At 48.2% G+C, this 12,138-nt stretch overlaps 1 protein-coding gene across 1 annotated transcript in view; it reads right to left on the reverse strand.

The window, feature by feature from the left end:
- Positions 1–556: 556 nt before the first annotated feature.
- The window catches only part of TOP1MT (topoisomerase (DNA) I, mitochondrial), a 14,445-nt gene continuing 2,863 nt past the window's right edge, over positions 557–12,138 (reverse strand). Inside the window, exons 3-14 of the mRNA XM_010151328.1 lie at positions 11,045–11,166; positions 10,183–10,305; positions 9,480–9,667; positions 8,603–8,747; positions 7,630–7,773; positions 5,855–6,040; positions 5,044–5,112; positions 3,857–3,971; positions 3,236–3,363; positions 2,251–2,345; positions 1,155–1,304; positions 557–745 (exon numbers count right to left, since the gene is read on the reverse strand). Of these exons, the coding sequence (XP_010149630.1) occupies positions 643–745; positions 1,155–1,304; positions 2,251–2,345; positions 3,236–3,363; positions 3,857–3,971; positions 5,044–5,112; positions 5,855–6,040; positions 7,630–7,773; positions 8,603–8,747; positions 9,480–9,667; positions 10,183–10,305; positions 11,045–11,166 (1,568 nt within the window). The 3' untranslated portion in view covers positions 557–642. The remainder of the gene's footprint in view (positions 746–1,154; positions 1,305–2,250; positions 2,346–3,235; positions 3,364–3,856; positions 3,972–5,043; positions 5,113–5,854; positions 6,041–7,629; positions 7,774–8,602; positions 8,748–9,479; positions 9,668–10,182; positions 10,306–11,044; positions 11,167–12,138) is intronic.

Raw genomic sequence — 12,138 nt, forward strand, 5'->3', positions numbered from 1 at the left:
CATCTTCCCCTCCCCTCCTTATCCTGCCATGACATTCCCTCCCTCCTACAACATGTTTCTATTTTTATTGCGTGCAGTTGTACAATTTTCTCATCTCCTGGAGGTGAAAAGGCACAAAAAGACCATAGCATGTAAAACACTGCGAACCTTCCCTTCTTCCCACTCCATCCCTGACCCAAGCACAGGTCTTGTATCGCAGCTGCCTGTTTCAGTGCCATCACTGCCTTGTGTTTCCCCATCAAGCCAATTCAGACAGTCTGAAAAGGGCAGCAGAGCTCCACTACATCAAGGAGATTAGATCTAATCCTATCTTGCTTATCAGCACAATTAAGGTTCTCATTCAGTCTTCTTCCCAGACTCCAGAGGATGAAAGAAAAGATCCAAAGCACTTGGCAACTCTGAAGAGGAATTAAAAGTTGACATCGAAGTCACTGCAGTCAGGATGAGTGTCACAAGTCAGCAATACTTGTTTCAACAAGAATCTATGTTTTCTTCTGTATACAAAAAAGCACAAATATTCACAGTCAAACACTTTCATGAGACACCCCCCCCAGCCCCACCCCTGCAACAACTCCAACAGCATGTGAAAAAAAGCTTTCCGACAGCACCAAATGAGCACGATGGAACACGAAAGGCACCGTCTCAGAATTCAAAGTCCTCATCAGTCATGTCAATTGCCCAGGCAAACTTCTCCCTCTGCGTCTTGTTGTAGATCTTCTCTATAGGCACTCCAAACTTCTTGCACCTGTACAGACCACAGGACAGCAGTGGGGATGTGCTACCCATTCTGCTCTGCTCCCACCATAAAGCTCCTCTTTGTTCGAGGTGCAGCATCTTTTATCCACGCAAATTCTTTCACCCCACGCTCCTTAATAAATTATCTTTACCATCAGCAGCACAAAATGACCCCTTCTTGTCCTAAACTCAGAAGGGACATCCTGCAAACAGTTATTCACAGCAAGAGAAGCATCAGCTTTGGACTTTGCTCACCTTCCCTGACACCTCCACAGCTTTGTTAAGATTCTCTGGCCGGAGAAATTTTATTCCTTTCCCCCTAAAAGCTCAGGCATGTGTTTATCCCCCTCTCCAGGCAGCACTAGGTGATCTGCACATCTCCAGAGGAACACCTGCCCCATAGTATGCCCAAGACTTACCAAGCTATGCTAATCCTGGGGTCTAGGTAATTCAGCTTGGATGTGCCCAGAGCAATCTGCTTGTTCTCCTCCTTGTCCGTGGCCTGGACATTCAGCTTGGCCAGCTGATCTTCCAGCCTCTTCAGCAGCTTCTTTTTCTTCTCCACATTGCTAAGGGAAGAAGAGCAAGACAGACAGCATGTTAAAGCAGAAAAGAAGCAGAGATAAAATACAGAGCAGTTCTGCTGGTCTGCTGTTGCCTGGGAGCATGATGGGAAGCCAATGAACTTCAGTTCAGAGTAGTCTCTGCACTCACCGTAAAGTCCTACAAGTCCTGAGCCTAGAAACACTCCAGAATGGCAGTCAAAGATGCCTTTCAGCACTAACCTATTTCTCAACTACTTTGACCTGATAAGACACTTCTCTAAAAGTGTTATTACTACCAAAGTTGGGCAAGCACAAAAGCCAGCATCCAGCAAAGACCATCTCCCTCAAATCCAGTCTCCACAAGCAACAAACGTCTCTGACAACCTATTCTGAATCTCACCAACCCAGGGCATGAGCAGAAAACATGACATCTCAGAGCAAAACATAAAATACAAGCCTCATTTCTTTCCTTCAGCCTCCTCCTGTCTTGGACAGGAAGTCACATCTAGGGTCTGGAAGTGGAGAGCAAGTTTGGACAGACCCCATGCAATAACTACTCAGAGATCAGATACATCACAATCCACCTCTCAAGTCTCCCACAAGGAAGATATGCATCAAGGTCAGTTTGTGTATCTGCAGCTCCAACCTCAAGTTAGGCATCCTTTGCATCATAGCATTTATGGGATAATTCCAAGCCAGCAGCTTCGGTTGAAGTCTCAGTATTCAGCAAGCTATGCCCTGTCAAAGAAATCCCCTCGAAGGACCTCTTTGAAATCCTAGTGTTGCAAGGAACCATCCACAAGACCTCCACCCACGCCAGGCTGCCAGGGGACAGAAGGTGCCTGGTCCCCAACAATGGCACATCAGTTCTGATGAGCTGCATGTACGGTGTTGGACCTCACCATCCCCACCCACAGGCCCTCTGCACAGAGCTCCCTCGGCAAAGGAGGGCTGTAAGAAAGTCACTCACGCTTCTGCTTTGGCATCTTTTGTGTCTTCAAACTCATCTTCTGCTTTTTTCAGCTCTTGCCGAGCTTCCTCCACCTGTTGTTTCTTGGCATCGATCTGAACATAAATACAAAGTAAGCCCATGCTCCTGTCCTCCTTGGAGGTTTCAGCTGCCTCCCTCTTCCCCTTTCCTTTGCCACATCACTCCTGAATTTCTCATCAGCCCTACTGCAGAGCCAACAATTTGCCCCTGAAGCATCTGCTGGATCTCAAGCACTTCTAGACATCTTGCTAAAAAATCCTTACAGCAGAGATGCCAGAAATAGCTTGCAGCTCTTATCTGTTCATCTTGTGCAACTGCCTGGGACTGACTGGCTGGCTTGTGACAGTGCTGGAGCCCTCTGCAAAGTCTCCAGCTCAGCAGTAGAGTGTGAACAAAAGCTAAGGCCAATTAAAAAGTAGTAGTTTGAGGTATTTCCATAGCAGACTCATGAGATTTCAGCTGGTCTTCCTATTAACAGCCAAACAGGAAAACCAATTTCCCTGCCTCCTGGCCAACTGTGTTAGAACTGTACCATCATAAAAGGTACCCACCTTGGTTACAAGACACCAAATAATGAGAAAAAGACCCAAACTCTGTGCCACGTGTGCTTCATCCAGCATTTGAGCTTACCCAATCGCCCTCTACCCTTGGGTTGCTGATGTCTCTGCACTGATTAAAAGCAACACTATTCCTGGTTCATTTCTTGCCACACTTAATTTGGTCTTTCAGCATCACAGAATGGTTTGGGTTAGAAGGGTCCTTAAAGATCATCCAGTTCCAACCCCCCTGTCACAGGCAGAGACACGTTCCACTAGACCAGGTTGCTCCAAGCCTCATCCAGCCTGGCCTTGGACACTTCCAGGGATGGAGCATCATGTTATTCACCCTCCTCACTTCCCAACTCTGGGGTTTTTTTTGGGGGGGGCGGTGATTGGGTCTGGGGGCTCTGTTAGGTCTGTCTCACCTTGGTCTGGAGGTTTTGCATTGACTTCTCAAATGTTTTCGGTGTAGACCTCTGATGGTTGCACAAGATGGCCACGGCTCGGTTAGCTCTGTTGTATGAGAGGAGCTTTCCTGCAACATTGTCTTCAGCTGGAAATAAATGGAAGCATCATTTTCTCCTTTCTGGAAATTGGGGAAGGCAGGGAACAGACCAGAACAGCACCAAGTTCTTGGTTTTTTGCATTCTCTCTCATGGGAGAGAAATACTCATTGGGGAAGTTGGGGAAGGACACTCGAGCATCAGTGAATCTGATACTGTACATCTGTGCTGAGTTTCATCACTTGTGTATCCAAGGCAGGCAAAAATAATGCAACCAGCCAGAAATGTAAGGAGGGAGGGAAGGAATAAATATATACTTCCATCTTGTCTATCAGTTAGTCAGACTATCATTGATTCGGTAACAGTTTGTTGCTTGGCATGGTTCCCAACTTGCTGTATGACCCCGTAAGTTATATACCACCCTACAACATGGTGCATGACCTGCCATGGAGGAGCAGTTCTAGGGACTCCAAGGCATGGACATCTGAGCCCACTGGCCACACAATGCAGTTGGTCACACCAGGATCACTGTTAGTAACTCACAGTTAGTGAGTGCCTTGAGCTGCTCCTGCAGGGTGATGGAGGCATTGTAGGTCCTGAACACTTTGGCAGTCAAACCATCCATCAGACTCTGGAGGTGTCTGTTCAAGATGGATGTCTGGAGGAATGAAGATAAGACAAAGTGGTAAGAAAGGAAGGGAGAGAACAAGCAGAAGCCAGGACATTAGAGCACTTGCTTTTCAGATCATCTTCTGCCTAAGCAACCAAATCAGGCATTTAAAAAAAAATAAACTTCCTGTAGCTTGTAGATCTATTTGTTGGGTCAGGCCATCATCTACCAAAACCTGGCACAAATTCCACCTAAACCCACAAGGAATTTCTCTGGAAGCCAACAATATCTGCTCATCCATGTCCTAGAGGATGCATCTCACATCCAGTATCATATCTCATTATCTCTGTTCTACAGAGCACATGGTACTGCAGTTGGACTGGAAACAGAAGATGCTAAGAGTCATCTGGTATTGGGAGGAAGCCTTATTGTACCAAGGAATCTTGTCCTAGATAAAGCTTACATAACCAGAGAGGAGCAGCCTCTTCAGAGGCAAGATGTGCAAGTGGCACAAGTGGCTTTGTAGGAGAAGCGGGCAGAGGAGCATGGGTGGTAGCACCCCATATCCTATACTGAGGAAGAGGGAGGTTTTTGGCATGGGAGTAGCTCACTAGGCAAGGCTGCAGCACACCTCTCCAGCATCCCTGTGCTCCAACAGCCTTCACACTTCTGCCGAGCCCCAGCAAGGTGTGAAAGTGTCAAGTGGCTGAAGTTTGACACCTCCAGCAATGCTTCGAGCAACATGTTCAACGTGTTTGTGGGAGGCCTTCACAGACTAAAAAAATCCCAAGCAGATGAGTTAGAGGAGGGAAGTAGCAGAAAGTCACCTCCTTTGCAGGGACATGGGTTACTTGTGGGTGCAGGCAGGCAGACAAACTCTGAGAAGCAGAGATGCAACCAGAAATGGGATAGAAAAAAAGATATTACAGCATCCCAACAGGGCATTTAAAGAGTTACATTGGTGTCTCTGGAAAGGAGATAATTAAAACCAGGGTAAGGGATGACATTGGTGCAGCACCACAACCTGGGAGCCTGCACGCTGAACAGGGATATCACGGATTAGCTTCTACTCCCTCTGGGCCATCAGTGCTGTTTCAAAAGCTTAGAGGTAACCACTCACATTGAGCCTGTCAAAGAGATCATCTACCGGGTCCTTGTTCTTCATGAACAGCTGCAGGTTCTTGAACACCTAAAGAGGAATAAAGGAACAAGGTCAGGGACAAGGAGCAAGTTGCTCTCGGATGTTTCCCCTCATCTCCATATGCCTCCTCATGCAGATGGACTCTGATTCAGACTCATGTAGTACACATCCCATCACATCACCAACTCTCTCAACTTCAAGGGCTGTCACTGGGACAAAGCCAGTGTTTCCACCCCATCTCTGCTATCCCTGGTACTCCAGTTTCCCCACAAACACCATAAAATCATCTATCATAGAATGGTTTGGATTGGAAGGGACCTTAAAGATCATCCAGTTCCAACCCCCCTGCCATGGGCAGGGACACCTTCCACTAGACCAGGTTGCTCCAAGCCTTGTCCAGCCATCTCTCCCATGGGCAAAGTGAAAAAACACAAGAATCAATGAGAACAGTTCAAGTCCTAATGCCCACTAATCCACTGAGGATGCTCCAGCAGGAGGAAGGACTTCTATTTCATGGTTCCTGAGCTAGAACAACCTCAAAAGCCCTATCCCAAAGGGTCTCCCTCCCTTCTCCAGGCCAGTATCAGCACACATATGGGGTGTCCTTGTCACCCAGCATCGTTGCATCTCATGCACATGTTGCTACCTTGGTGTTAAAGCAGAATAGGCATCACTGCAATGGATTTCAAATGTAGATTCGAGACTGATGACCACCAAGTGAACCAAGCCCCCAGATAACCCTGCACCAAATCACCATGCTGGCCACTGCCTCCATTTCTGATCCACTCACCAGCTTCTCCACGGACACTTTGTTGTAGTAACGGATTGAATCTTTCCCAAGGAAGTCAAACTCCACCACATGCTCCTGCCCATCCAGCTCGGGGTGCAGCTTGATGTGCTCCACGCGCAGGGAGCAGCAGCCAACTGTGTCTGCAGTCTCCCCTTCCTCCTTCTCATTGCCGGCTCGCAGGGCCAGCTGGAAGGAGATGACGAGTCATGCATCCCAGCCCACCACAGTTCCCTTTCCCAAGATTAATGTGAACATGGACACCAGAGGAGAGAGAAAAAAGCTTTCTTGGGACAGTGACTCACTGAATGGCTACTGGGACCCTGGTAGACACCAACTGACTGGCTCCAGCAAATTATTTCATTCCTCTAAGAAACCCTAAAATATTCCCTGCCCCAGAAAAAAGTTATCCAGCTCTCTAGTGAGACTTTTGCCATCACACAGTGTAGGATAACCACCGGAGGCAATCCAAAATTTAAACTCACATTAAAAATACAGCATTGTTCACACATTAAGGAAAGTTATTGAGGAGGCCTCCAGGGTGGTGTGCAGCTGATACGCATGGAATCCCTTCCACAATGGTTCCCTAACCAACATAACCTGTAACCTGGGAAAGCACATGGAGGGTGGAACGGAGTGGAGACTCCGTGGTCAGGCTCTGTGTAAAATGGTGCAGAGGTGGGAACTTACTGATACTTTGGACACTGACAAGCTGTACTTCTGCTACCCTGAGCCAACAGTCTGCCATCCTTCTGATGAACCGCTGTCCTTGTGCAAACTTTGCACATTATAATGTCATTATAATACCAAAACACACCTCCATCCTGAAGGCTACCCGCCTCCAAGGTGAGACCACCCCTCACTGAGCATGTGCTCTGAATATTAGGTAACTTATACCTTTAAAGTGAAGCGAGAGAACTTTACACCAATCCTAAACAAGGGTATGTGTGACTATGGCCACTCAAGCTCCACTCTGAAGGTAAAAAACAATATAAAAGTAACCTAAGAAAAGGGGGATGTTAGGGAAGACACCATCATGGACAAGTCAGGACCTTTGACTTCTGGGATCAGTCAACGGGCTGAGCCTTTCTTCCCCCCCATAGGGATGCCTTTGGGTAAGATTTGAAACTCAGAAATCTCCATAGAGTTGCTTTTAACTTAGTGCTTTGGTAATTTTTAACCTTAACATTGTGTATACACACCCTGCAGACAGTGTATTCATCACCAGCAATCCACAAAGAACCTGTACTGTTGCTTTAAATAAACTGCACTGTTCCACGTATCCAGCCGCGCCGTTTCTCACTGGGCGCTGTGTCAGCTCCCAGAGAGCGGCTGGACGGGAATACAGCACACTGCTGAGGGAATCCCAGATACCGGACTCATGGTGTCAAATTGGGCATTATTCAGGATTTAAACCTAGCCGCCCCCAGCCCCTCTGATATCTGAGGATAAGCTGGAAAGCAAGGCGGTTTATCTCCTGCCAAATTACTACTCTTAACGCAACACACAGACATACATGCTGGTAAAGTCCAGGGAAAACAGTACAGCTCCTGAACTGCCACACAACTGCATCTTCACACAAGCATCCACAGACAGTAGGAGTCACCATCCTCCACGATCCTTGCCAGATGCCTCATGAGGAGCAATCCTGGCTAGTACAACCAGCAGACAACAAAAAAACCCCACCCCAAACCTACAGGGTGGGATGGATCAGGTAAGCTACATCCCAAACTCCACATGGAGAGGAGACCTGGGTGCCAGGGTGAGGCTGCAGATACCTTATCAATGAAGTACAGGGCCACTGCTCTTTGTCGCTTCTTCATCTCCTTGGACTTCCAATCAGCTTGGTACTGAGCACGGATTTTGTGGACAACATCCTTTAAGCGCCGGGCTACCTCATATTTCTGCCAGTCCTTCTCCCCCTGGAAAGAGAGGATGAGAAATTTCTACCCAGTTCCCCATGTTCCTTCCACTCCTACCAGTCAAACCCTGTTCTTGGAACACATCCAGCATGAAAATGCTGCTCCAACTCTATTGTTTTCTTAAGAAAAATCCATGAAGTGGAAAAATCAGTGCAGAAACAGCTCATTTTGGACTTCTGTGCCTTCTGCACCTGTGCTGAACCTGAGATCCTGGCCAGGTCTGAGCTGTTCATAGTCTGGAGATGTCCTCCAGCAGTTAGCAGCCAGCTCACAGCAAGTGAGGAGTCAAGTGGTCAAAGCACCTCATGGCCATGGCCATCATTTCTCTGACACCACCAGCATGGACCAAAACAATGCCCTTGGTCAGTTATGCTCAATTTGCATGCAGCTTCCTTAGTTACTCTGAGGACTGGAAGTAGGTTTAAATCACCTTTCCCTTCCCACAGCATTCAATTCCTCTTATTGGACTGCAGAGGGTGATCCCACCTCCCACTACCCTGTTGACTGGCATAAATGCCTTTCACCCTATAGACACTGGTCCCTGTGGATCCCCTCAGCCCCTGCTTGGCTTCCAGCAGCCTTCCCTGGACACACATGAGCAGCAGAGCACAGGGATGGCTCTGCCGGCAGCAATCAAATCGTCATCTGTCTCTTTCCCCTCACCCAATAACATCCTAATTAATTTAATTTACCCCCTTATTTCAGGGCTGGGAGGAAGTACGTTTGTGTTGACATGCCACTTCCCTGCTTTCCCCTGATCTTTCTGCCTAGCAAAAAGCTAGTGACCCAACAGGCAACAGCTCTGCACGAACAGCAGCATCACTCCAACCTTTAGCTTGGAGCTGGGGTTCAGCATGATGTACTTCAAAGTGTTCTGGATGTTTTCTGTCCATGAGGCCAACCAGGTAACCGTGTTGTCAAAGCGCACCTCCTTCCACTTGTGCCCTTCTGGTGGCTCAGGGATCTTGGAGTCCCTGTGGGTAGAACAGTGTTACAGCCTTCAGACCATGAGGAAGAAATAGGTCATCAGCTCAACTGCTTCTTCACAGTGAGCCAAGGACGGTCAACACCTTGTAGCATTACTTACAGAAAACATACAGCCCACCCAAAATTGCTCCACATTATCAGGTCTTTATCATTTGGATGCTGGAGGCAAGAGAAGAACTTGCTGGGATGGGAGTGTTTTGAATCAAGGCCACAAGATCTTCATATGGGCAGTTTAAGACCAATCCAACTCACTTAGAGGGCAAACACTCAACCCAATCATTGCTTTTCCTCCCTCTAGTATCCTGGAGCTTCCAGCCAGCACAAGGGACCCATAAAATGAGGAGAAATGACTCATTTAAAAGAGGAGCACAAGAGAAGGAGTACAGCACTGTCCCTCCTTTAAAGAGGCCCTAGGAGCACTGCTGTGTTTGCAGGTGATGTCAGGTGACTACTGTATGGGCACCAGTGAGAGCTGCTCACCAGCTTCCTGGCCACTGTACATCCACAGAGAAACTAAAAGTCAGACCTAACTGCAAATCAGACATCTGGAGGTGACCAGGAGGTGAGAGAGAGGCTCCAGTGAGTTCAAGCCTCAGGGTGTGCAAAACTAATTGTAGGAGGTAGCAAAACCCTACAGCACCTCCAGGCAGAGGAGATGTGCTGTTCACCTCAGTCCCAAAAGCAGCCTCACAAGATCAGCTCTTCCCCTGGCAACTCACTTGCTGCAGTTGATGACAACATCTTCTGGCATGATCCTCTTCTTCAGCATGCCCATCTTGGGGTGGTCACCACGGCCACGGAAAAGCCCTGGCGGCTCGGTTTTGAAGTTGCCAATCTTCTCCCGGTGCCCATCAAGGATGCAATACCCATACTCCTCCTGGATTTTATCTGCCTCCTCCTTCAGTTTCTAAAACAAGCACCATTCCACCATCATCCCACGGGATGAAACCAAAACCCCAAGACTTGTGCCTGCCTATCCCTACCCTCCTTTCCCTGGAGAAAGCAAAGCTGGTAAAGGATTGGAGGAAAAGCTAGGCATGGGCCCAAGTCCACTCCCAAGAAATGGCTCATCTCCCCCCACTTCACAAAGCCTCACAATGATGCTGTACCAGCATGTTACACTGATGGAACAAGCCTGCGTGCCACCAGCCCCTTAGCAATGTCCCCCCCATCCTCTGGACAGGGCTGAACCCCAAACCATGGTCTGAAGATGACTGGTACCTTGCAGAGCCATAAAACCTGCAGCAGCTGCAGATAAACTTAATGAAGTGGGGGTGTGATGGCCATGGAGACAGAGCTGGTCCAAAGAGGTCCCAGATCAGTGCCTAACACCAGAAAAGGAGAAAAGCAGGAGCCAAAATACACTGAGCTCATCCCAGAGTTTATCAGCCAGTCCCAGGTATCGCAGGAAACAATCCTCACCTGCTTTTCTTCTTTGGAGAGTGCTTTCCGTGCCTCACTTTTGTCCACAAAGTACTTGTGGATCTCCCTGAAGTCACACTTGTCCAGGTCCTTGATTATCTTCTGCTCCTTTGATGTCATCTCCTGAGCAAGGGGTGAGAGGGTCTGGGTAAACACAGGAGGGAAAGCCAACTCTGCACAGAGCTGTTGCCTACACCCCTCCTTCACAGAAAAGGAAATACAGACCCATATGCCAGTACTTCAGAAACCTGAGAAGAAAACAGCCACCCCAGCTGCACCCAAGAGCAGACAAAACTGTGATGGCAGGAGGCCAGGCTGCCCCTGGACATCTGAGCCTGTATCCAGAGAAGAACACAGCCACCTCTGGGTAGGAACAACTTCTAACCTCTGCTACAGAAACAAGCGGTCCCCAAACATGAGTGCGAGCAGCCTGCAGAGACTGCAGAAACAGCACCAAAGGTATTTGGAGGGCATGTAGGCTTGCCCTAGTAGAGGTCTTGCTTTTATATGGGGACTGAGCTGCAGTGCCGTGAGACCATGAGGGACACATGCCTCAAACCATTTACGAAGCTGTTTGCAAGACCCAGCACCTGCTTTCTTAGGTAGCATCACTACAACTCCCGGAGCACAAGTGCCAAAGTGAAGTCTCAAGGATGCTGCAGGCAACACGCTCCAGCCCAAACCCATAAGAAGTAAATAAACCACACAATTTAGAATCTCGTAAGTATACCATTATAAATAAGGAACTAAGCCACAAAAAACCCTCATCTCCTTCATCCCACACCCCAGTCAAGGGTCTGCCTAGGGATGACAGGTTTAGTGTGGAGGAGGGACAGTAAGGAAGCCCTCATGGGGAATGTACCTTCCTCCAGTCATTGAAGAAGTTGTTCTGGAAAATCTCCTTGGTTGTGTATTCATGGTCGAGCATTTTGGCATAGAAGGTGGCAATTTCTTCTGTAGGCAGGCTCAACTTCAGCGGCTTTCCTAGGAAGGGAAAGGACATTTAGTGTCAGTTATGGCGACAGCCCAAACCCTCAGGCCCAAGCAGTCATTCAGTGAGTTCCCATGCCAAAACAGGGACAAAGGATGGGTAAGAACATACACTGGCAAAATTTCAGCCTACTCCTGCACCAGACACAGCCTCATCTGTGGATCAATACCAAGAGCACTTGGCACAGTGGGATGCTACCACAGCCCATCTGTAATCACACACTTCATAGTCTTTTCCAGGAGAGTGGAAAACCTGATATAAGGTCACTGAGACACAGGACTTACAGCCACCACGATGCCATGATGATTCCCAAATCAATAGCTTCACAGAACAAGACAAAGCTTTGCTTTGTGAACATTCTCACTTCCAGAATTGTGGTGAATAGCCAGGAACCCACTTGGAGAGGTTTAATCTCAAATACATTCCCATGCAGATGAAGAAAGCATGGGAAGCTGAAAGCTGAGATTTGTGCCACAGATGTAAACGGTTGTCCAGTGGATCTTGGATAATGTCTTGGAAGTGGCAAAGCCACCATCCTCTGCTGAGCTCTTCAGTTAGAGCAATGAAGTCCAGTGAATCCAAGGAACATCTTTTCCTAGGAAACCAATACTTGGAAACAGCTTTTCTAGGCAAGCTGCAGGAAGAGAACACTGCAGAATTCCAAAGGATCTCCATCTGAGCTGCAGGACACGGTGGGTCACAGCCTCATAGCAGCCCCACAACCACCTACATATGCCAGCTCAGCTACAGTCCCTCCCTACTCAGGGCTGTTGCCTGAGCACAAACATGTTTGGATCCAGGAATGGGGACACCTTTTAGCAAATGAGCCAGCATCACCCAAGATCCTAGGCCAAAGCCATCAGCCCAGATGCATCTCCAACAGTTCAGAGGCCACAGACAAGATCCCAACCCTATGGACGGCTACATACAGCTGCCAGGGATGCTCCTCATACATCCGGGGGGGG

This window comes from Eurypyga helias, unplaced genomic scaffold (genome assembly GCF_000690775.1).
Source record: "Eurypyga helias isolate BGI_N326 unplaced genomic scaffold, ASM69077v1 scaffold2165, whole genome shotgun sequence".
Taxonomy (NCBI): domain Eukaryota; kingdom Metazoa; phylum Chordata; class Aves; order Eurypygiformes; family Eurypygidae; genus Eurypyga; species Eurypyga helias.